This window comes from Bos taurus, chromosome 26 (genome assembly GCF_002263795.3).
Source record: "Bos taurus isolate L1 Dominette 01449 registration number 42190680 breed Hereford chromosome 26, ARS-UCD2.0, whole genome shotgun sequence".
NCBI lineage: Eukaryota > Metazoa > Chordata > Mammalia > Artiodactyla > Bovidae > Bos > Bos taurus.
In genome coordinates, this window is record NC_037353.1 from 45833823 (window position 1) to 45856372 (window position 22550).

Sequence of the window (22550 nt, forward strand, 5' to 3'; positions counted from 1 at the left end):
TACCCAGGGAAAACTGCAACTGGCCACTCAGCGACCAGGTGATGCACAGCAGAGTGTCAAATCTCCACTCTGAGCCTTTCTATTGGGTTAGCCAAAAAGTTCATTGGCCTTTTCCTGTAACAGCAGGCGGAAAAAACCCGAACGAAATTTTTGGCCAACCCAATACAACAGGAGACAGAGCCAGGGAGTTTTCCATGGGCTACTTTTGTTGGTACAAAAAGCTAAGACTTGTCCCTTAATTCATGTTTCTTCCTATTTGATCCAAAAATCTAGGCAAGGAAATTCTAAGGCTGGCTGCTGCCGTTCCAGCTGCTTCAAATAAAACAGTTAAATTAATTTGCCTTCATGGCTGCAGGAATTTCTTGAAAGGAGTTGCCTCTGAGGTTAATGAATAGAAGAGGCCAATTCTGTGTGTGCTGAAATTCTTGGAATCTGAAGACAGGGCAGTTGGAACTGGTAAGGTTTCACTGCAAAACGTATATGTGTCGTCTTTAAGGGTATTTACTTAACTAGAGACGTACGTTTCCACGGCTTCTGGGCATTGGCTTTATGGGAAAGGATCTTTAAAGCGTCTCCAATTCATTTCCCCACCTGCCAGCTCCGTGCTCGTAATGCCTGCCGGTGCCAAAAGAACGTCTCCACGAGCTGTCTGTTAGAACCAACAAAAATGCACTGAATGTTTTGTACTTGACCTCAGAACGCCGTTTAGCTCCTTCCGCCCTGACAGCTCCTTCGAACCCTGTCTGGGCGGCTGAAGACTCCGGTGGGAAGATGAGAGCCTCGGCTTAGGCCTCAGAATCCGGAGGAAGACCGATTTGAGCGGTGCCCACGACAGGCGTGTCCCGTGGCCGCCGCCTTCCCAGAAACGCATCCAGACTGAACCAGACGAGGCGCGCTACCTGCCAACGAAACAGCAGGCTGGAAAAAACTCCGCTCTGGGACTCCACCGAGACTGTTCCGGAGATGAACCTTAAAAAGCTCCCTTCTCCCCTTCCTTCAGGCCATGAGGCAAGGGGGTCTACAGAACCGGAATCCTCAACTCTTCCAAGACAATCCAGACATGAAAATGGGAAGAGGCGATCGTCTGCAGTCAGCACTCCCGACGGGCAGAGACACATCAGAGGAGGCCAGCCCAGGGCTCCTGGGGATCTCAGGCTTTCCCACGTCGTCTCCTGAAGACACTAAAACCAGCAATAACTTTTGGCAAGGCAAACACATTCCTATTAGCTGAGTAGGCTTGGCCAAAGATGATATGCCCCAGTGGTCTTGTTTTGAACTGTAAAAGAAGAGGCTAGATTTCAAAGGAGCTCTGATAAAATCCTCTACCCCTGGTGGGCTCTTAACTCTTCCTGATGTTTGTCCTGCAGGAGGGGTTGACATTTCCTAGTGTTCTGTTTGAGCAAGCTTCAAAGTAGTTCTGCAATGAAATTTCCAGCTTTCATGCACGCTTTAAAAGGTACAAAATACCTCTAGTACCTAGCATGGGGCCTGGGATATCATGAATTCACAATAACTATTTGTTGATTAAACTAATATACAGAAAGAACTCAATAGAAAAGCAGGATCATCTTTAATCAGCAAAATTTTCCTCCTCAGAATTCTTAGATAGAATTCCATTGAATGGTGCCTGGTTCCTAAGCAGAACCACTACCTTCCAATCTAAAGACCAAAGGGACTCTGCCCCTAAATTGATGCAGGGTTTAATTTGCACAGTGGTACAGGGCACTCCTGAAGCACTTACTGAATAAAAATAAATAAATAAATAAAAAATAATAGAGAATTTGTTGAAACTTTAGGGTTCAGTTTTCAAATGGCATAATATGTTTCTCCAGTGACAAACATCACTTTAATCATTTATGTTCTTTTTCTGCATTCAAGGGAAAAAATCAAAATCTACAGCAAGCATATATAAACTATTCAGTGTGACTGCTTCTTTAATTAGGCTAAAATCTTGCATGTGGGTCATGTGTGACCAACATTTGGGGAAAGTAAATAAAAGATGTCACCTATCTATACAAATATATTGGGTTGGTCAAAAAGTTCATGTAGGTTTTTCTTTTTACATTTTCTACAATGTAACAGAAAAACCCAAACTCACTTTTGACCAACACAGTGGCTCTGCTAATCCATCAGTGATGGGCAATAGTGTGTGCATAATGGTTTCTGAATGTCCACATATGGTCAGCAGTGTCCTATGTGAGATGCCTGCTGGGGTAAGACATGCGGGGAAGGCCAAGGAACTGAGCCAGGCTAATAGCTCCCACAGGAATCAGGAGTCCTAACAGACGCACAACCCATAACCCTGGTCCTGGTCTCACCAACTCTGTCCTGGCTTTATGACCAGGTCTCTAAATCATATGCTCAGAAAATTAGTAGGTTCAAAAAAAAGGAAGACCCCTTAGTATCTTTGCTGAGTAACAATTGCCAAGAAAAATGGTTATGTCAGCTAAATAAAATATTTTTGTTGCTACTTTAAGAAAACTAAAGTGAAAGTGAAAGAGAAAGTCGCTCAGCCGTGTCCGACTCTTTTTTTTTTTAATTTAAATTTATTTATTTTAAGTGGAGGCTAATTACTTTACAATACTGTATTGGTTTTGCCATACATCAACATGAATCCGCCACGGGTGTACACGTGCTCCCCATCCTGAACCCCGCTCCCACCTCCCTCCCCGTACCATCCCTCTGGGTCATCCCAGTGCACCAGCCCCAAGCATCCTGTATCCTGCATCAAACCTGGACTGGTGATTCGTTTCTTACATGATATTATACATGTTTCAATGCCATTCTCCCAAGTCATCCCACCCTCCCTCTCTTCCACAGAGTCCAAAAGACTGTTTTATACATCTGTGTCTCTTTTGCTGTCTCACATACAGGGTTGTCGTTACCATCTTTCTAAATTCCATATATATGCGTTAGTATACTGTATTGGTGTTTTTCTTTCTGGCTTAATTCACTCTGTATAATAGGCTCCAGTTTCATCCACCTCATTAGAACTGATTCAAATGTATTCTTTTTAATGGCTGAGTAATACTCCATTGTGTATATGTACCACAGCTTTCTTATCCATTCACCTGCTGATGGACATCTAGGTTGCTTCCATGTCCTGGCTATTATAAACAGTGCTGTGATGAACATTGGGGTACACGTGTCTCTTTCAGTTCTGGTTTCCTCGGTGTATATGCCCAGCAATGGGATTGCTGGGTCATAAGGCAGTTCTATTTCCAGTTTTTTAAGGAATCTCCACACTGTTCTCCATAGTGGCTGTACTAGTTTGCATTCCCACCAACAGTGTAAGAGGGGTCCCTTTTCTCCACACCCTCTCCAGTATTTATTGCTTGTAGACTTTTGGATCACAGCCATTCTGACTGGCGTGAAATGGTACCTCATTGTGGTTTTGATTTGCATTTCTCTGATAATGAGTGATTTTGAGCATATTTTCATGGAGAAATCTTAAAAATTAGGGAAGAAATAAATGCAAAAGAAACAAAAGAGACCATAGCAAAAATCAACAAAGCCAAAAGCTGGTTATTTGAAAGGATAAATAAAATTGACAAACCATTAGACAGACTCCTCAAGAAACAAAGGGAGAAAAATCAAATCAATAAAATTAGAAATGAAAATGGAGAGATCACAACAGACAACACAGAAATACAAAGGATCAAAAGTGACTACTATCAGCAATTATATGCCAATAAAATGGACAACATGGAAGAAATGGACAAATTCTTAGAAAAGTACAACTTTCCAAAACTGAACCAGGAAGAAATGAAAAATCTTAACAGACCCATCACAAGCACGGAAATTGAAACTGTAATCAGAAATCTTCCAGCAAACAAAAGCCCAGGTCCAGACGGCTTCACAGCTGAATTCCACCAAAAATTTAGAGAAGAGCTAACACCTATCCTACTCAAACTCTTCCAGAAAATTGCAGAGGAAGGTAAACTTCCAAACTCATTCTATGAGGCCCCCATCACCCTAATACCAAAACTTGACAAAGATGCCACAAAAAAAGAAAACTACGTGTCTGACTCTTTGTGACCCCAAGGACTATATAGTCCATGTAATTCTCCAGGCCAGAATACTGGAGTGGGTAGCCATTCCCTTCCAGGGGATCTTTCCAACCCAGGGATGGAATCCAGGTCTCCCACATTGCAGGTGGATTCTTTACCAGCTGAGCCACCAGGGAAGCCCAAGAATACTGGAGTGGGTAGCTATCCCTTCTCCAGTGGATCTTCCTGACCCAGGAATAGAACCGGGGTCTCCTGCATTGCAGGCAGACTCTTTACCAACTGAGCTATCAGGGAAGCCCTTTTTTCTTTGATTTCTAAGAAGAGAACAAATTAACTTGAAGTAATTAGCAGAAAGGCAGCCTTGAGACATGGACCAACTCAGAGAGTGTTAAAAGTTAGAGTTAGGTCCAAATGCTAGAGACTTAAACTTTTAAAATAACATTTTAGGGAAAAGAACAACTGATTTGGATTGATTTTAAGAATTGATATAGTTTACTAAAAAGAGCCATTCTTCTTTTTTAACCTGTATAGGTGTGTGCTAGTCGTTCCGTCACATCTGACTCTTTGCAACCCCATGAACTGTAGCCTGCCAGACTTCTCATTCCACAGAATTCTCCAGACAAGAACACTGAAGTGGGTAGCCAGTCTCTTCTCCAGGGGATCGTCCTGACCCAGGGAGCAAACACAGGTCTCCCGCATTGCAGGCAGATTCTTTAGCTTCCAAGTCACCAGGGAAGCCCTGTATAGGTATACCTACATTTTAAAAGCCAAATTCCTGCTATATTTCCTATTATACAATTTTAAAAATTAAATACATTGTAAAGTGTGACTCAGTCATGATCCAGCATTCAAGATTTGTTTTTCCTTTTAATCCAGCAAAGCACATACATAAACTTCCTTATTTTGTCAGTTGAGAAAACCAAGATGTGATAATACTACAGGAGCAATGAGAACAACCAGTACCTTATATCAAAGGGACACACGAGCAGATAGAAAGAATCCTCATTGGCCAAAGTAGGAACAGTTTGAACAACATAAAATAGTGCTGGATTACATCCCAAAACATAAAATAAATATCCCTGAGTCCAAGCTGATAAATAAACGATTGAATGTATAAATGAATAGGGGAAGTAGACAAATCTCACATGCAGAACACTTCAAAGGAACTTACGTAGCTACTTCAACCTTGAAGGAGGTGAACATACATCCTTAAGTGTGGATATGCACGGTGACCTCCTTCTAAAGAATTCAGGATAGAAAGGAAGGAAACACGGGAACTACCTAGTGGAGAAAGTTGGCAAACAGGACATCGGGCGGCCGATCAAGGCTGACGCCAACAGCGACAAGTCCCCTTGACAGTGGGTGCCCTCCATACGGTGTAACAGGAGCACTACTTCATCTCTGTGGACTTCTCTTCAAAATAGATAACCCCAGTTCAATCATGAGAAACACATCAGACAAATCCCAGTCAACAGATATCCTACAACATCCTTAACTCACTCCTCACACTGCCAATATCATCAAAAACAGAAAGCATGGGAAATTGCCACAACCAAGTAGAGCCTGAGGATATGAGATGACTAAATGTAACGTGATACCTGAATCAATTCAGTTCAGTCCAGTCTTCACACGCTCAGTCGTGTCCGACTCTTTGCGACCCCATGAACCGCAGCACGCCAGGCCTCCCTGTCCATCAACAACTCTCGAGTCCACCCAAACCCATGTCCACTGAGTCAGTGATGCCATCCAACCATCTCATCTTCTGTCATCCCCTTCTCCTGCCTTCAATCTTTCCCAGCATCAGGGTCTTTTCAAATGAGTCAGCTCTTCGCATCAGGTGGCCAAAGTATTGCAGTTTCAGCTTAAACATCAGTCCTTCTAATGAACACCCAGGACTGACCTCCTTTAGAATGGACTGGTTTGATCTCCTTGCAGTCCAAGGGACTCTCAAGAGTCTTCTCTAACAACACAGTTCAAAAGCATCAATTCTTCAACACTCAGCTTTCTTCACAGTCCAACTCTCACATCCATACATGACCACTGGAAAAACCATAGCCCTTGTTGGCAAAGTAATGTCTCTGCTTTTTAATATGCTGTCTAGGTTGGTCATAACTTTCCTTCCAAGGAGTAAGAGTCTTAATTTCATGGCTGTAATCACCATCTGCAGTGATTTTAGAGCCCAGAAAAATAAAGTAAGCCACTGTTTCCCCATCTATTTGCCATGAAGTGATGGGACCAGATGCCATAATCTTGGTTTTCTGAATGTTGAGCTTTAAGATAACTTTTTCACTCTCCTCTTTCACTTTCATCAAGAGGCTTTTGAGTTCCTCTTCACTTTCTGCCATAAGGGTGGTGTCATCTGCATATCTGAGGTTATTGATATTTGGCCCAGCAATCTTGATTCCAGCCTGTGCTTCCTCCAGCCCAGCGTTTCTCATGATGTACTCTGCATAGAAGTTAAATAAGCAGGGTGACAATATACAGCCTTGACGTACTCCTTTTCTTATTTGGAACCAGTCTGTTGTTCCATGTCCAGTTCTAACTGTTGCTTCCTGACTGGCATACAGGTTTCTTAAGAGGCAGGTCAGGTGGTCTGGTATGCCCATCTCTTTCAGAATTTTCCACAGTTTATTGTGATCCACACAGTCAAAGGCTTTGGCATAGTCAATAAAGCAGATACCTTCCCACCAGGGAAGCCCCAGCCTTCACATGATACGAAACTGTTAAATTCAACATCAACACACACAAAGTATCTCTTGGGAAGATTGCCTTTTTCATCTGAACTCTGATCTATAAATTATCATCCATTCTAGAAACTATATGTTCTTCTAAATGTCCTTGATCTCTAGAGCCCTTGTCTCTTATTCAAAAAGTTCAAGTTAAAATATGAAAACTATGTATCATTAATTGCTTCAAATGTATCATGTACATGTAAATGGGACTAAGAGCTAAACTTGGTATGGGGGATATGGGACCGCCCCATACTATCTTTGCCATTTTTCAGTAAATCTAAAGTCATTCTATTTTTTTCTGGAGAAAGACTAGATACACATACACACATGTATAACTGAACCGCTTTGCTGTAGCCTGAAACTGAAGCAACATGGTCAGTCAACTCTACTCAATTAAAATTGTTAAATAAGCATCAAGCAACTTCCTGAAAAAAAAAATACAGCTATTCTAAAATTGCTCACTTTAAAAATTACATATCTCTTATTAAATACTTATTTAAATTTATTACCACCTTATTTCACGAAACTCTGGGCTCCTCAGGGGCAGCACAGAGTCTTGTCCATGCTTGTATCATGGGAACTTGACCTTGAACCTGGGACACAGCAGGCACGCACACATCTTTGGATGAATGGATGAAAAACTGAAAACAGAATTCATCCCACTCCTTTTTTTTCTTAATTTCAAATATGCCCAACACACCAGTCAAACATGGAGAGTCTTACCCAAGGATTATAAATATATATATATTTTGTCTGTCTTTTTAAACAAACCACCCTATCTCCTAGTATTATTCAACTTTATTTAAAAATGTAATTTTTAAGAAGGCCCCGGTCTCTGAGGACACTACATGTTTGAGGAAAAGAAAAAAAAGTTGCAGAAACTGTAGGGAGACCTGATTTGATTCAATAGACAACTTTTTGGGAAATGCTAGTAAGGCCTTGCTAAGAGGTCATGAGAAATAAATAAGTTTGTGGACAGCACGGTGGAGATGAAGCCCAGAGCCCTCCTTGACTCGAGGCGGGAATCCAGCAGGAGGGACGAGGTGGAACGGAACGCAGTATGCTGGCTTGCCTGCTCCTCTTTGCTTGCTGACCAAAGAGGAAGGGTGAGCAGGAAAGACCTCGGAGCGGGGCTGGAGCCCTCACATGCAGATGAAGGAAGCCAGAGCTCCCTGGAGAGCAGGGCTGATGGCTGGGGGAAGCGCTGGCCAGAGCTCCCCACGGCGTCCCTCTGAGCCGAGACTTTGCCTCTGGATTCCAAATTTATGAACCCGTCCTGACAATGAACAAAGGGAAAGAAAGCTACAGATTTTCTGGGAGGCAGCCGAGCGCCATGGGAAGACTAGATGTCAGAGTCCAGCCGTCAGCCCTGTCATTCGCGTCCCTGCTTCCTCTCCTACAACGTGCACGGGGGTGCTTGATGTGATGCTATCTGGGGTATGTCTGGCCCGGGGGTCGCCAACTACAGTCCGAGGACCACATCCACCCCACTGCCTGAGCGCTAAGAATGGGTTTCACATTTCTTAATGGCTAAAAAAATATGAATAAGAGAAGACTATTTCATGTCTCAGGAACATTCTAAAATTCAAATTACAATGTCCATGTGCATGAGTGCTATGTGCTAACTCACTTCGGTCGTGTCCAACTCTGTGCGACCCCATGGACTGTAGCCCATCAGGCTCCTCTGTCCATGAGATTCTCCAGGCAAGAATACTGGAGTGGGTGGCCATGCCCTCCTCCAGGGGAATCCTCCCGACCCAGAGATCAAACCTGCGTCCCTTGTGTCTCCTTGCATTGGCAGGACGATTCTTACTGCCAAGCCACCAGGGAATGTACACAAATAAATTTTACTGGAACACAACCACAAACACTGGTTCACTTAATATCCACGGCTGCTTCTACCATTTAAGCTATAGAAGTAAAGTTGCATTATCTGTGACGGAGATTGTGGGAACCATACAGCTGAATAATTACTCTTCATTAAAACAGGGACCCAAGAGGGAGGGGATATGTGTACACATGTAGCTGCTTCACTGTGTTGTACAGCAGAAACTAACACAACATTGTAAAGCAGCTCTACCCCAGTTCAGAAAAATAATAATTAAGTATTCAGTTCAGTTCAGTCACTCAGTCATGTCTGACTCTCTGTGACCCCATGGACTGCAGCATGCCAGGCCTCCCTGTCCATCACCAACTCCCAGAGTTTACTCAAACTCATGTCCATTGAGTCAGTGATGCTATCCAACCATCTCATCCTCTGTCGTCCCTTTCTCCTCCTGCCCTCAATCTTTTCCAGCATCAGGGTCTTTTCCAATGAGTAATTAAGTATTACAACTATCAAAAAATTTAAATATTCTCTATTAGAACTATCAAAAAAAAAGTTTGCCAATTTTTGGTTTGGCTCCATCCAAAGCAAAGGTTCCCAGTAACTGTATCCTTACCCTTCTCAGCTGTCCCCAAGGGCAGGGGCTGTAATCATGGACACTCCCCATGCCCCAGCCATCTTGAGTTGACTTGGCTGGGAAGGAGGGAGCTACTGACATCTCGTGGGTAAAGACCAGAGAAGCTGTTGAACATCCTTATGACACACAGCAACAGCCACTTTCCCCTACACATGCAACAGAGAACTAACACACAAGCAGTCCCAGTGGCAGTGGGGCTGAGGGTGAGGAGCCCTGCCCTAGTGTAAGCAGAAAGGCGAGCAGGAATGAAGGGAAAGGAGCACAGCTGAGTTCTACTGAGCACAACGAGGGAGCTGTCAGGCAGCGAGGTCACCATCATCACCTCCTTTACGAATGGCAGACAGACTCAACAAGGGCTAGCCACTGGTCCGACATTACACAGCAAGGCAGAGGCTCTTCAGGGGTCTGAAGCCGTCTCTGTACATTCCAAAGCTTTTGGTCTTTCCACCCCGCATGCTACCAAGTCTAAAAAAGCAGCTGCGTTCCCAAAGATAAAAGGGTGCCCGTTTGTACCCCTCTGACATGTCTCCCAGAAGGTGGGTGCAGTCTCGGCTGGGTAGGTCACGCGTGGCCAAAAACAGCAGCCTCCTTGTGTGCTGGACACAGCTTCTGGGGACTGTCAGGCAGGGGGTGGTGGGGCTGCAGGGAGGCCAGTGGGAGTTAAGAGATGGGGGTGGGACTTTCCTGAGAGTCCAGTGGTTAGGACTCGGCGCTCCCAAAGTGGTGAGGGCAGGGGTTCAATTCCTGGTTGGGGAACTAAGATCCCAAAGGGCATGGCCAGATTAAAAAGGAGAGAGAGAGAGAGAGAGGAACAAGGGTAGAGGAAGGTGGAGAATAAACCAGCCCAGGAGACCATAGTCTGGAAATAAAGTTCCAACTTTGGAGCCACTGAACATATATATATATATATATTTTACATTTCTGGCTACACTGGGTCTTCAGTGCTGTGCATGGGCCCTCTCTAGTTGTGGAGCACAGGCTTCTCACTGCAGTGGTTTCTCTCGTACTGGAGCACAGGCTCTAGGCGCACGGGCTCAGTGGCTGCGGTTCGTGGACTCTAGGGCCCTGGCTCTCTGGCTCAGTGCACAGACTTAGTTGCCCTACAGCAGGTGGGATCTTCCCAGGCCAGAGGTTGAACCTGTGTCCCCTGCATTGGTAGGTGGATTCTTTACCACTGAGCCACTAAGGAAGCCCTAGTACACATTTCTTTTGAGGAGTTTCACAGTAGGTATTTTACTAAATATTACATTCCTAAAGGGGCTTCCTTAGTGGCTCAGATGGTAAAGCGTCTGCCTGCAATGTGGGAGACCCAGGTTCGATCCCTGGGTTGGGAAGATCCCCTGGAGAAGGAAATGGCAACCCACTCCAGTACTCTTGCCTGGAAAATTCCATGGACAGAGGAGCCTGGTAGGGGTTGCAAAGAGTTGGACACAACTGAGCAACTTCACTTTCACATTCCTAAGAGGAAGCACTGTCAGCTGGCTTATAAGCTAAAGGAAGCTCCATGTTCCATAAGTCAGAAGGCTAACCATCGAGCTTATGCAGTCAAGCTTGGGCACAACAGGCCGGCCTCCAGCAACTCCTATAATGACCAGAATGCTCCCTTCAAGCAGAGGAAACTCATTCTCTACAAGGCTGGCCATGTGAACCCTGGAACACAATGGCACATGCAGGGTGTTGTTAAGATAAGTCATAAGCAGCCACAAAAGTGGGAAATGTCACATTCTTCCAAGTTATATAAGACCTCCAAATGAGTTAAAAGCGCCTGAACTTGCTAATGCAAACAGCCGATGCATCAGAAAAGCCCCTGATGCTAGGGAAGACTGAGGGCAGAAGGAGAGGGCATCAGAGGATAAGATGGCTGCATGGCATCATTGATGCAATGAACATAAACTTAGGCAAACTTGGGGACAGTGAGGGACAGGGAGGCCTGGTGTGCGCAGTCCATGGGGTCACAAAGCGTCAGACACGACTGGGCCACTGAACAACAACAAACTTGCTGAAAGAGGTCGGCAATGTCTGAAAAGTCCAGATTTTCCAGGAGTGGTCTGCAAACCCTCTGCAGAAGGGGAAAGGGGACCCAGGAACCTCTGGGCATTTGGATAAAATGCAAAAGTTGACTTCTGTCCCTTCTACCTTCTGTAGCAGGAGGCACCTCCACGCCAGTGAGCACCTGGCTCCCAGGCACAGAGGAAGGCTCAGAGCCCACCAACAAACATTCCCTATGCTCACCGGGCGCCACGCGCTGCACCGAGGGACAAGGAAGGGCGAAAGCTGAGGACGCCACCCTCAGAGAGGGCACAGGCTGGCATGAGAAGCAAAACTATAAACTAGTGACGACAATGCAGCACGAGCTGTGCCAAAGAGCTGAGTCCCAGGTCGCACAGAGTTAGGGTCTAAGCCAGTACGAAGGTGAAGTGGTCCCCTGACACCTTACGGTTTTCAGGCCTTTGTGCAAGTTCAGTGGGGCCATTTCTTCTCTCCTGAACGCTGCTGGGTTGACTTAATGCAGCATTAAGTTGACTTATTTTGGGGTCCCTGCTCTTTAAAGACATCCAACTGGAGAACCAGACCCGTTTTCAGACAGTAAGAGATTTGCCCTGTTTCAGGTGGAGGGAAGGGGGAAACGGCATACACTGCTCACCCCTCATGGCCCCTGCCCTGGTCCCTGGCTCCTCGGCAAATCAGAGGATGGATATGTGGTTTAAAGCGATGTGTCTGCAGCATCGGTCTCTACCACGTCCCCAGGCTCAGTGTTCATGGAGTGTCTGCACATCACAGAGATGACTGATGAGGACCAAAATCCAGGGGGAACACACGTGGCTGGGGAGGTCAGAAGGGGCTGCACAGAGAAGGTGCAAGCTAAGCTGGGGCCTCAGGAATGAGTAAGACACAGATGGCGGGGACACAGCAAATGCCAAGCATGGCGGGAAAGAGCATGGCACATTTAGGCCACGGGCTGCTGCAGACGAGCAGGATGGTGAGAGGTGGGAGGCGAGCCTCCGCAGTCAGGGTGGCCCATCATCCTGGGTACCAAGTGAGGGAACCTGAGGCAGATGTCGAGAGAAGCTTCTGAAGGAAGTCTCCGGTCTCATGGCTTGAGGGGGTGGGGGATGATAATCTTAGCTTCCACGGGCTACTAAAGTGGGGAACGTGGGTGAGAGGCTGTGTCCATATCAGGACATGAGAACGCATGAGGCAACTGGGGACTGCAGGCTGGAGCTGCCTAAAATCCACTGGAAGTCAGTGACCCAAGCACAGACATCAGAGCAGGCGGACTATTGGATTTTCAGTCCATGAACATTGGAGGATGATGGTGAGGGGATCAGACCCAGGTCACAGGTCGTGGGAGTGACTGCTGCTATCATTCACATCCCCACCACATGTGGGCTCCTATGACCTGTTTTTCTTTCTTTTGGTCTATCTTTATTTATTTGGGCTTCCCTGATAGCTCAGTTGGTAAATAATCCGCCTGCAATGCAGGAGACCCCAAGTTTGATTCCTGGGTTGGGAAGATCCCCTGGAGAAGGGATAGGTTACCCACTCCAGTATTCTTGGGCTTCCCTGGTGGCTCGGCTGGCAAAGAATCCGCCTGCAATGCGGGAGACCTGGGTTCGATCCCTGGGTTGGGAAGATCCCCTGGAGGAGGAAAAGGCTACCCACTCCAGTGTTCTGGCCTGGAGAATTCCATGGACTGTATAGTCCATGGGGTCGCAAAGAGTCGGACACAACTGAGCGACCTGCACTTTCACTGGCCCCTCCTGCCACAGGCGGACAGCGAGGCCACTGGAGGGAATGACAAGGCCAGCAGGAGCCCTTAGTAAGAAATGTGCCGAGGAAGAGACTCAGTGGAAACCGACAGTTGAGGGACAAAGCCAAGAAGAGGAATCATGAGCAAGAATTAAAAACACATGAGAGCGAACAAGAGCGAACAGGGTCGCAGGAGCCAGAGGAAATGAGCACTTCAGAGGAGAGGGAACGAGTGTCAAGATCAGATAAAGAGTGAGAAGCACGCACGGGCTGCATAGGCTGGGAGGCCACCTGTGACCTTGGCAAGAGCCGTCGTGATGAAGTGTTGGGAGTGGAAGCTGCTACCAAGGGATGCCGAGGGCCGGTGGGAGGGGTGCGACCACCCCTCCAAGAAGAGGTCTGATTGCCGCAGGGTGAAAGGGGATGGTTATTTGAGCAAAAAAAACAAAACAAAACAAAACAGGACTTGGTTTTCTCAGCCAGGAAAAAAAGCAAACGGAAGTCTATGCAGCAGACATTACCTCTGCTGTTTTAATTAGCTGCTATTTGATATTTCAGACTCTCAATATGCTACAGGAAGCTTTGGTTTCATGTTCTAATCCCCTTGCCTTTTTATTTTCCATTTCACGTACTATTTCCATCATTTCATTCTCATGCGAGAAAGCTAGAGATTGGAAATTTCCTGGAGTATTCAAAGGCTGAGCTCCATTGAGATCAATTCAGGAGCAACCCCATCTTGATATGTCTTCCCTGGACCCAGAGTTCATTTTTTTCAAGACGTGAAATTGGAGATTGGTCCCTAAAGATACTTTAAACTCTCAGTATCACCTTACATTGGGGTGGTAGTTTTTAGTTTCCAGCGTATTTTCACAGACATCATTTCATTTCATTCTTACCATGACCCTAAGAGGGAGGAAGAGCAGATAAGCTTATACTCATGTTACAGACCAAAACAGCAGCAAGCAAACAAACCAAATGCTGGATGCCTACAATGCACCCAAGGTCAGGTTCCCTTTCCTCTAGTCTTTCAACTACCTGAGCAGTGGTGGTGATGGCTTGACACTTGATTTGTAAAGGACATAATAATATCCCATTCAGCTATATGTTCATCACAGATGAGAAAGAGGCAGAAAGAAGGAAGGAGAGAGAGAATCTGAGTACTTCTTCCTGAATCAAGTTGAAGCAACTTGAAATCAGTTGAATCAAGTTCAGCCACTCCCCAGTGCTAGACACAGCAGTACTTTTCACAAATACTGCGATTCTAAACTGTGTGCTCAGCTATTTTTAAAAACTTTTTCATTCATTTATTTGTGCCTGGTCTCATGCAGAATCTTCAGCTGTGTCACACGAATTCTCAGTTGAAGCATGCAAACTCTTAGTTGCCATACACAGCATCTAGTTCCCTAACAAGGGATGGAACTTGGGCCTCCTGCATTGAGAAGGTGGAGTCTTAGCCACCGGACTACCAGGGAAGCCCCCCGTGTGCTCATTAGAGTCAACTGGGAGCACGTTACAGAAAGGAAGATGCCTGGTGCTGTTTTTAGCTCAGTCGTCTCCAACTCTCTGCGACCCCCTGGACTGTAACCCACCAGGCTCCTCTGTGCATGGGGATTCTCCAGGCAAGAACACTGGAGTGGGTTGCCATGCCCTCCTCCAGGGGATCTTCCTGACCCAGGGATTGAACCCAGGTGTCCCACATTGCAGGTGGATTCTTTACCATCTGACCCACCAGGGAAGCCAAAATGCTTGGGCCTTTCCTCAAATCAGTTAAGTCAAATTGTCAAAGGCTGGCTGAACAGAAAGAAGCAAGGGAGCAAGGAAAGAGATAGGGGAGCAGGAAAGCAAGGATGCAAATCTAAAAGCCTACATTCTAAGGTACAGCAGGCAGAGTTGCACAGCAAAATACATACGTGAAGTGAGTATGTTCTGCACACTTGAAGACACACTCTGTGAATGCAGTTTAAAGTAACAATGTGGATGGTTATCTGATAACAAGGAAAGACGCACACATATACACCATTTGGCAGCCTCCCTATCCCCACAACAGATACACACATCTACCCATGGAGAAGTATGGCATGCTCATACACAAACCCCTTTTCAGGCAGGGTCTTGATGGTTAACCACCAAACAAAGGTGCATGTGGTCATTACAGAGCCGCAGCACTGACTCCACGAGCCATACATTGAAGCGAATTTCATGGCATTGTGACAAGATGCTGTCCCCCAAATCACCTAGGTCCCTATTCCCTTAAACAAATAAAACCTGGAGCTACTTTAGGCAGTAGGTATGTGCCTACTTTCCTGGGTCAGGAAGACGCCTTGGAGAAGGAAATAGCAATCCACTCCAGTATTCTTGCCTGGGAAATCGCACAGCAGAGGAGCCTGTAGGGCTACAGTCCATGGGGTCAAAAAGAGTCAGACGTGACGGCAACTGAACAACAGCACGTGCCTACTACCCACACGATTCTTGTCCTGGAGGAGTTGGGATAGTGAGGCAACAACCGTGGTTTCTCCTAGTGTTCTACAAAGATGGTGCTGGTGGCCCCCAGCCCAGGTTGTGAGCTTGGCCAAGGGGCAGGGTGCCAATGCCCCCTCCAGCATGCCTCCTGAGGTCTACCAGGTGGCTGGCTGGCAGGAAGGATGAAGCTGGAGGTCAGAAACTAGAGCCAGTCTGCACTGGTCCATTCCAGAGGCATGCTGAGAACCCTCATCAGCTCGTTGCTCTGATACCCTCCAAGGAAGGTTGCCAGATAAAACACAGGACACCAGTTAAATTTGTACTTTGATAAACAACAACACCCCAAATCTTGCATGGGACAGACTTATGCCGAAAAAACACCTACTGCTTGCCTAAGTCCAAGTTTAATGGGGCATCCCTGGTGGCTCAGATGGTAAAGCACCTGCTTACAATGCGGAAGACCCAGGTTTAATCCCTGGGTCAAGACGATCCTCTGGAGAAGGCAATGGCAACCCACTCCAGTACTCTTGCCTGGAAAATCCCACGGGCGGAAGAACGTGGTAGGCTACAGTCCATGGGGTCGCAGAGTCGGACATGACTGAGTGACTTCACTTTTTCACTTTCTGCACTTTCAGTTGCTAAATCTGGCAACTGTACCACCAGGGAGAGCTCTCATATAAGCTTTCACCACCCAAATAACTTTAGATGGGTTCATATTCTTATATTATTAATTAGTGCCTATCAACGTTTTAAATATATAATTTACAAAATAGTACACTTCTCTTTTTCTGAACCTATCAGGTCATTTCTAATTTTGCAAATTAGTAGCATGATGAGATTTTCTTTAAAATCCTAGGTTTTTCTCCCAGGAAACATCATCGGAGACACTGTGATTGGCTTGCACTTTGTATATTCAGTCTGCAACCATCCCCATGAACTAGAAATACTGAAAAAGTTCAGATCTGGCCTTTGGATCCTTTAACTCAACCTTTCTGAATGTTCACTTTCAGCTGAAAGTCTCTTTAGAAAATGAAATAATGACGTGAATCAGGGGTCCCCAGCCTCTAAGAACTAGTGCCTGATGATCTGAAGTAGAGCTGAGATAATAATGATAGAAATAAAGCACACAGTAAACGCACTCGAATCACCTCAAAACCATCCCTGTTTCCCCACCCCCCTCCAAATTGCCTTCCATGAAATTGGGCCCTGGTGCCAAAAAGGTTGGGGATAATAAATCATAAATCATATTATCATTACAGACATAAAGGTGGCCCACTGCAGCACTTCCAGAACACCACAGAGGATTTTCAGCCTCAACTGCTCTTTTTTAAAAAAAATCTGTTTTCTATTATAAAAAATAATCTAAAAATAGTTCCACATAACACAAGGACAAAGCCATCTGTATAATCTCTCCAAAGAGCTCATATTTCTATAGATTTTATCACTTTCCAACTATTCCAACAAGTTCTGAAATTTAAGAAAGTCATGTAGATTTGTCAGACAAAACTCATCAAAATATTAAATTTAACCATTAATATTTTTATTATTTTATAGTATTCTTTTACATCACAGAAGACTCAATTCAAACATGTATTGAAGAAAATTCAGCATCAAAGTGCATTAAAACTCATTACAAACTTAAAAAAAAGTTGCATGAAAATGTTTCTACCAATAATTGATTGATAAAACCAAAATGTTGATAAAAAGATGTGAATATAGAAAAATATCCAGCACTCAAGTAAAATGAGCTGGAACTTGCATATCTGGAAATGTTATCCTTGGTGTGTGTTTGAAAAAAATAACTTTCCACATATGCAGAGCTGAGACGCTCATCAGAACCGTCACATCAAAATCAGTTTGTATTTCATCTTCTTAATAATGAAGATTTCACTTTGTAAGGAAGGATAAAGTTGGAATTAAAGTCATTAAAGACAAAACTTGAATAAAAGGATATGAATGCAGTCCTGTGAATTTTAAACTCTAATCACTGAAAAGTCAAGAAGGATAAAGTAAAAAACTGACCTCTGAGTCTGCAGTCTTCATTGGGTTCCATGGATCTCCATTCAAAAGAGAGACACTGACCACTTCATAGGCTCCTGCCCCATCCCTCGTCCCGGCCTGCTGCATGGAAGGCACAAACTGGCTTCCCAAGTTCACCCCTGTAACACAAAGAAAAACCCTATGCTTATTCCAGTTTGGAAGAGTTTGGTATCAGAAGCATGACACCAACGACTCAATGAAAATACTTGCAAGTTGAATAAAGCCAGGCAAATACCATCAACTATTATATCATAGTTGAGTGTTAAAACTGATTAATCCACTGTCAATTGAACCAAAAATTTTTGTAACTTAAAGCAAATTAGAGCTAATTTTTTTTTCCCCTTCAAGCCCTGTGGCACATGCTGGGTGATTACCATCTTCAAAGTATATAATTCTATCCTTTGACAAGCAACAAAAATCCACGAGCAGTGAATTTTTAAATGATGAATTAATCCTTTGCTTAAGATCAGCTCTATTAAAAGTCTCAAGGCTTTAGCTGTATTAAGACTAACTCCATTTACTTAAGTCCCAGTGAATCAGTTACATACAAAGCCAACTCTGCACTCTGTACTTATGGGGGCTAATTTTATGGGCTTCAGGGAATGATTCTATAGACAAAATTAATTTGTCAGTTTCGACTGACTAGACTGGTTCATGTAAAAAAAAAACTCAAGTCATTCAGTCAACTATTATGTGATCTTGTTTCCTGGGGTCCTGTCGAACCAGTTAATATACTGACACAGGTTCAATGCAGCCCCATTTCCATAAACAATCCTAATGGAAAGTATAACATTTTTCTCTTCTGGAGAGTATATCACTTTCTTAACAAATACAGTAATTTCTCCAGGCCAGCTCCCCTATGAGGTCACACTCCTGCTATTCGGTACAACCACAGTCTGCCCCTCAAGGTAAAGGATGGGAGTTGATTCCCTCACATGTTATTCCCATTTCTTCAACCAGGACTCATAATTTTCAGACCTGAGTCATAATAGCACAGTTTCAAGTTACTAAAGAGTTCGCATTTATTGGGCACAAATGGTATTGAAATTTTAATCCTAGACATTTTACAGTTCTCCAAATACCTTTCAGTCCACACCATTTTATCATTCTCAGTGTGGAAGTCTGCAGTTATATTCAGGTTACAAAAGGATTACTATTGTACTTGAGTACTAACTGTCTGACACAGCCTCCCTGAAAAATTCTCAAGCTGGTCACAAAGCATTTAAAACTCCCAATCGTTGAGTGCCAAGGGACCAGGGATGAACTGAACGTTGGGACTCTGGCCAGTGGCCCAGGGGGTGAGCTGGGCCCCTCGGCCACGTGGGGCAGGGAGAGGGAGAGAGGGGGCCAAGGGTGCAAGGAGACACAGGCTTGTGGTCTCAGGGCTGGGATGAGCCCGTGTCCAGGAGATGAGGGCTCCAGCTGTGCAGGCGGAGGGGGCCGGCTCCAGGCGGTGACATCTGTGGACATCCGGTGGAGGGCGGGCTATGACGAAGGAGTGGTTATCAGCAAGAAGCTCATCAGAAGTCTTTCCTGGCTGAAGAGGGGGCAGTCCACAATGGCTCAGAGATCTTGAATAAACAAGCTTCATCCACTGGCTTGATTTCATGTGGGAGATGGTGATGGACAGGGAGGCCTGGCGTGCTGCGATTCATGTTCATGGGGTCGCAGAGTCGGGCACGACTGAGCGACTGAACTGAACTGAACGGAATGTGCTCCAAGAGGGCTGAGTCACTCCAAGCAGGGGCTTTGGAGTAAGACATCCCCAACATCAGTAGCATCCTGACCACGTATTAGCTGTTGGTCCTGGCCCAGCTGTTGACCCACTTACTAGTTCATTCATTCACTCATTCATTCACCACCTATCTATTAACTGCCTGCCTTGTGACGGGCCTTCGAGATCTGATGTCTTCCACTTAAATAGCCCGCTGTTTCTGCTTCAACCCTCATGTTACCTGGAGCGAGCCCCCTCTGCCTACACTTCTGGGACCCTCATCTCTTAAATACAGCCCTCTCCACCCCAGAACACTTGGTTCTCTCCATCTTGTGCATCTATGAGAGAGTCACAGATCAAGCTGCTCTCATGACCTATATTTTTACACTGGGTGAGAGACAACTGAACAAATATGATTGCACAGAGTAACCAGGACCCTGAAACAACAGGGTTGGGAGGACACCCTATGATGTCCTTGTAACTCTTCTATAAATCTAGAATGATTTCAAAATAAAAATGTAATGAGAAAAACAAGCCCGTGGTAGTTGGTAGGGAAGGCTACGTCTGATGGACAGGGACAAGAGACTGTATTGTTGGGATGGGAAGCATGGAGGATGAGGAACTTCCAGCCCTACCCAGAGCCGCGGGAGGAACACATCAGCAGTGGGTCCTCAAGTGTTATCTTTTCCATAAGATGAAGCAGAGGGCAGGGAGGCGCAAGGTGCGTAATACACATGAAGCATTTCATCAAGATCCTTCTCGAAGCTTTGCCAAGCCCCAGGTCTCATGCTCAAGACCCTCAGTGGGATTCCCATGTTAGAAGTTCCTGAAACAAAGTGAGTTCTGATCCAGTTACACAGTTTCTGCAGAGCGGACTAAGAGTGCAGCCAACTGAACACACCTTGAAAGAGTGCTGGTGTGCTGTCTGAAGTGGATAAGAAGGATTTGAAATTCCCGCAATTACAGAGTGAAAACGGCAGATGCGCCTGAACTTGCCCCTCAACCAGTGAAAACCATGCCACGTGCCAAAGAGTTACCCTGGCCAACATTTTAATCCTCTGGAAAGTCAAGTTAAACTGTTAAGAGAGTGACTGCAAGCATTTTAAAATTTCCTCTACATAAACAAACCAGGTTGATTATAAGCTACTCCTGGAAGTTCTGTCAGTTAAGTTTCCAACACAAGTGAATTGTTAAATTAAGTACTTAATCGCAAATTCAAATGCCCCAAGGCTGGATAAATCTAAACCTGGAATCCTGTACCACTCACCACCCAGCCGCAGAAAGGAAGACGGGATGGTTTCCATGGGTATTCCAGCTGTGATGCTCAGAGGCCCGGAAGGTTATCACCCAGGCCTCAGAGACTTAGAGAAAAACTCTTTGAATATAATAGGACTCACTGAGAAGCTGCCTGTCTTAAAACAGGGGTCCAACCTCCGGGCCATAGACTGTAGTGATATCAGAATAGAAAGAAAGTGCGTATTGGGGCTTCTCTGATGGCTCAGCAGGTAAAGAATCCATCTGACAATGCAGGAGATGCAGGTTCGATCCCTGGGTGGAGAAGATCTCCTGGAGAAGGAAATGGCAACCCACTCCAGTATTCTTGCCTGGAGAATTCCACGGACAGAGGAGCCTGGTGGGCTACAGTCCATGGAGTCGCAAAGAGCTGGACATAACGGAGCGACTAAGCACACAGCAAAGTGCACAATAATGTGCTTGAGTCATCCTGAAACCTCCGCCACACCCTAGGCCTCGGAAACTGTCTTCCATAAAATTAGGCCCTGGTGCCAAAAGGGCTGGGGACTGCTTCTTAGGAGAAAGGAGAAGTGCCATGAAATCCAGGTCTCCTTCGCTTGCCTCTGCCTGTGGGGCCCTAGGAGAAGCGGTATGCCCACATCCTTCATTTTGCTGGGAGAAGGGAGGCCTTCGTGGGGTTTCCTCGTCAATAATCAAACTGAAGCTGCACAAACCAAATATAAAGAACATATTAGTCCCCTGGACCGTTTTCCTCCCAGGCACTTAGGAGCAGAGAGGGACAGTTATTTACTCTCCTGAAGGCAAAATGTTCCGACCACTGAACACTTCCCTTTTCACCTACATATACCAACATCTTATTCCAAAAGAAGTCCTTTGGGACTGATTTTCTTCCCCTCTAAGAGGCTTTATTTCTAAATATTCCAAAGAGAACTGAGAGGCAGACTGTGCCAGTACTTGCAGAATGTTGTGCAACCTTTTAAAGAAATTGAATAACAACATTATTTGCTGAGGACAGTATTTACTATCTATATACATGGATAATGAAGCCATCTCTCAACTTTTTAATTGGTTGCACAACATCCCCCCAGCAGTATGTGCAGTCAGAGGATGGTTTCTTATGAGCTTTGCTTAAGTATGTATACACTGGTATTTCTTTTAGATGATGCAAATAAAATTTTTATTTGTGCTGCATGGATAGACAGAATAAATTATACACAGCTGTGAGATATCAGAATGTATTTTATGGAGTGATCTTGTTGACAAACCATAAAAGTAGCTGCACATTCAAGCCCTAGAAACCCAGGGGAAAAAAAAAAAAAATGACCTTAGAAAACATACAGCTTGCGTACACTTTGTTTTTGCCAATATTTGGGCATCAACAAAACTCAGTTTACTAAATAAAAAAATGTGACTAGCTTATCTTGGGGAGGAACTCCCAGCTTTCTTTCTGCTGAGTAACCAGATACATAGACAGTCCTTTTGATAAAATGGCCATTTTGCTTCAGTCTCACAACGTGTGTGTGTGTTAGTTGCTTAGTCATGTCCGACTCTTTGCAACCCCATAGACTGTAGCCCACCAGGCCCCTCCGTCCATGGAATTCTCCAGGCAAGAACACTGGAGTGGGTTGCCACTTCCTTCTCCAAAAGGAACTACAGAAAGAAAGAAAGTGAAGTCGCTCAGTCGTGTCCGACTCTTCGCAACCCCATGACTATTAGCCTAGCAGGCTCCTCCATCCATGGAATTTTCCAGGCAAGAGTACTGGAGTGGGTTGCCATTTCCTTCTCCATCAGTCTCACAGTAGGAAGAAGCATATGAGATATTTAGGTTTCTAACACAATTATCTTCTGTGACAATCAGCACTGCTTTCCCATGAGACATGCATGTGCCTACTATGCTTGTCTGAGTTTGTCATTTTCAGACTTGATTACGGCTGGTGAAGAGGGAAGTTATAGACCTAGTTCCTTAAGCAAGAATGTTTGCAGCGATGGCTTTTAAGGTCTTGGAAAAGCCAGCAATAAAGACATCCCCTACAGTACCTTCAGATCCCCTCCATGTGAGTCACCCAGAGCCTGGCTGCCCATGGAAGTCTTGCCTCTTTCCTGCTCCATCTGGCCAAGCCTCCCTGGC

The 22550-nt window shown here is 45.2% G+C and overlaps 1 protein-coding gene across 1 annotated transcript in view; it reads right to left on the reverse strand.

Moving 5' to 3' along the window:
• The window catches only part of ADAM12 (ADAM metallopeptidase domain 12), a 390084-nt gene that overhangs the window by 320293 nt on the left and 47241 nt on the right, over nt 1-22550 (reverse strand). Inside the window, 1 exon segment of the mRNA NM_001001156.1 lies at nt 17437-17573. Within this exon segment, the coding sequence (NP_001001156.1) occupies nt 17437-17573 (137 nt within the window).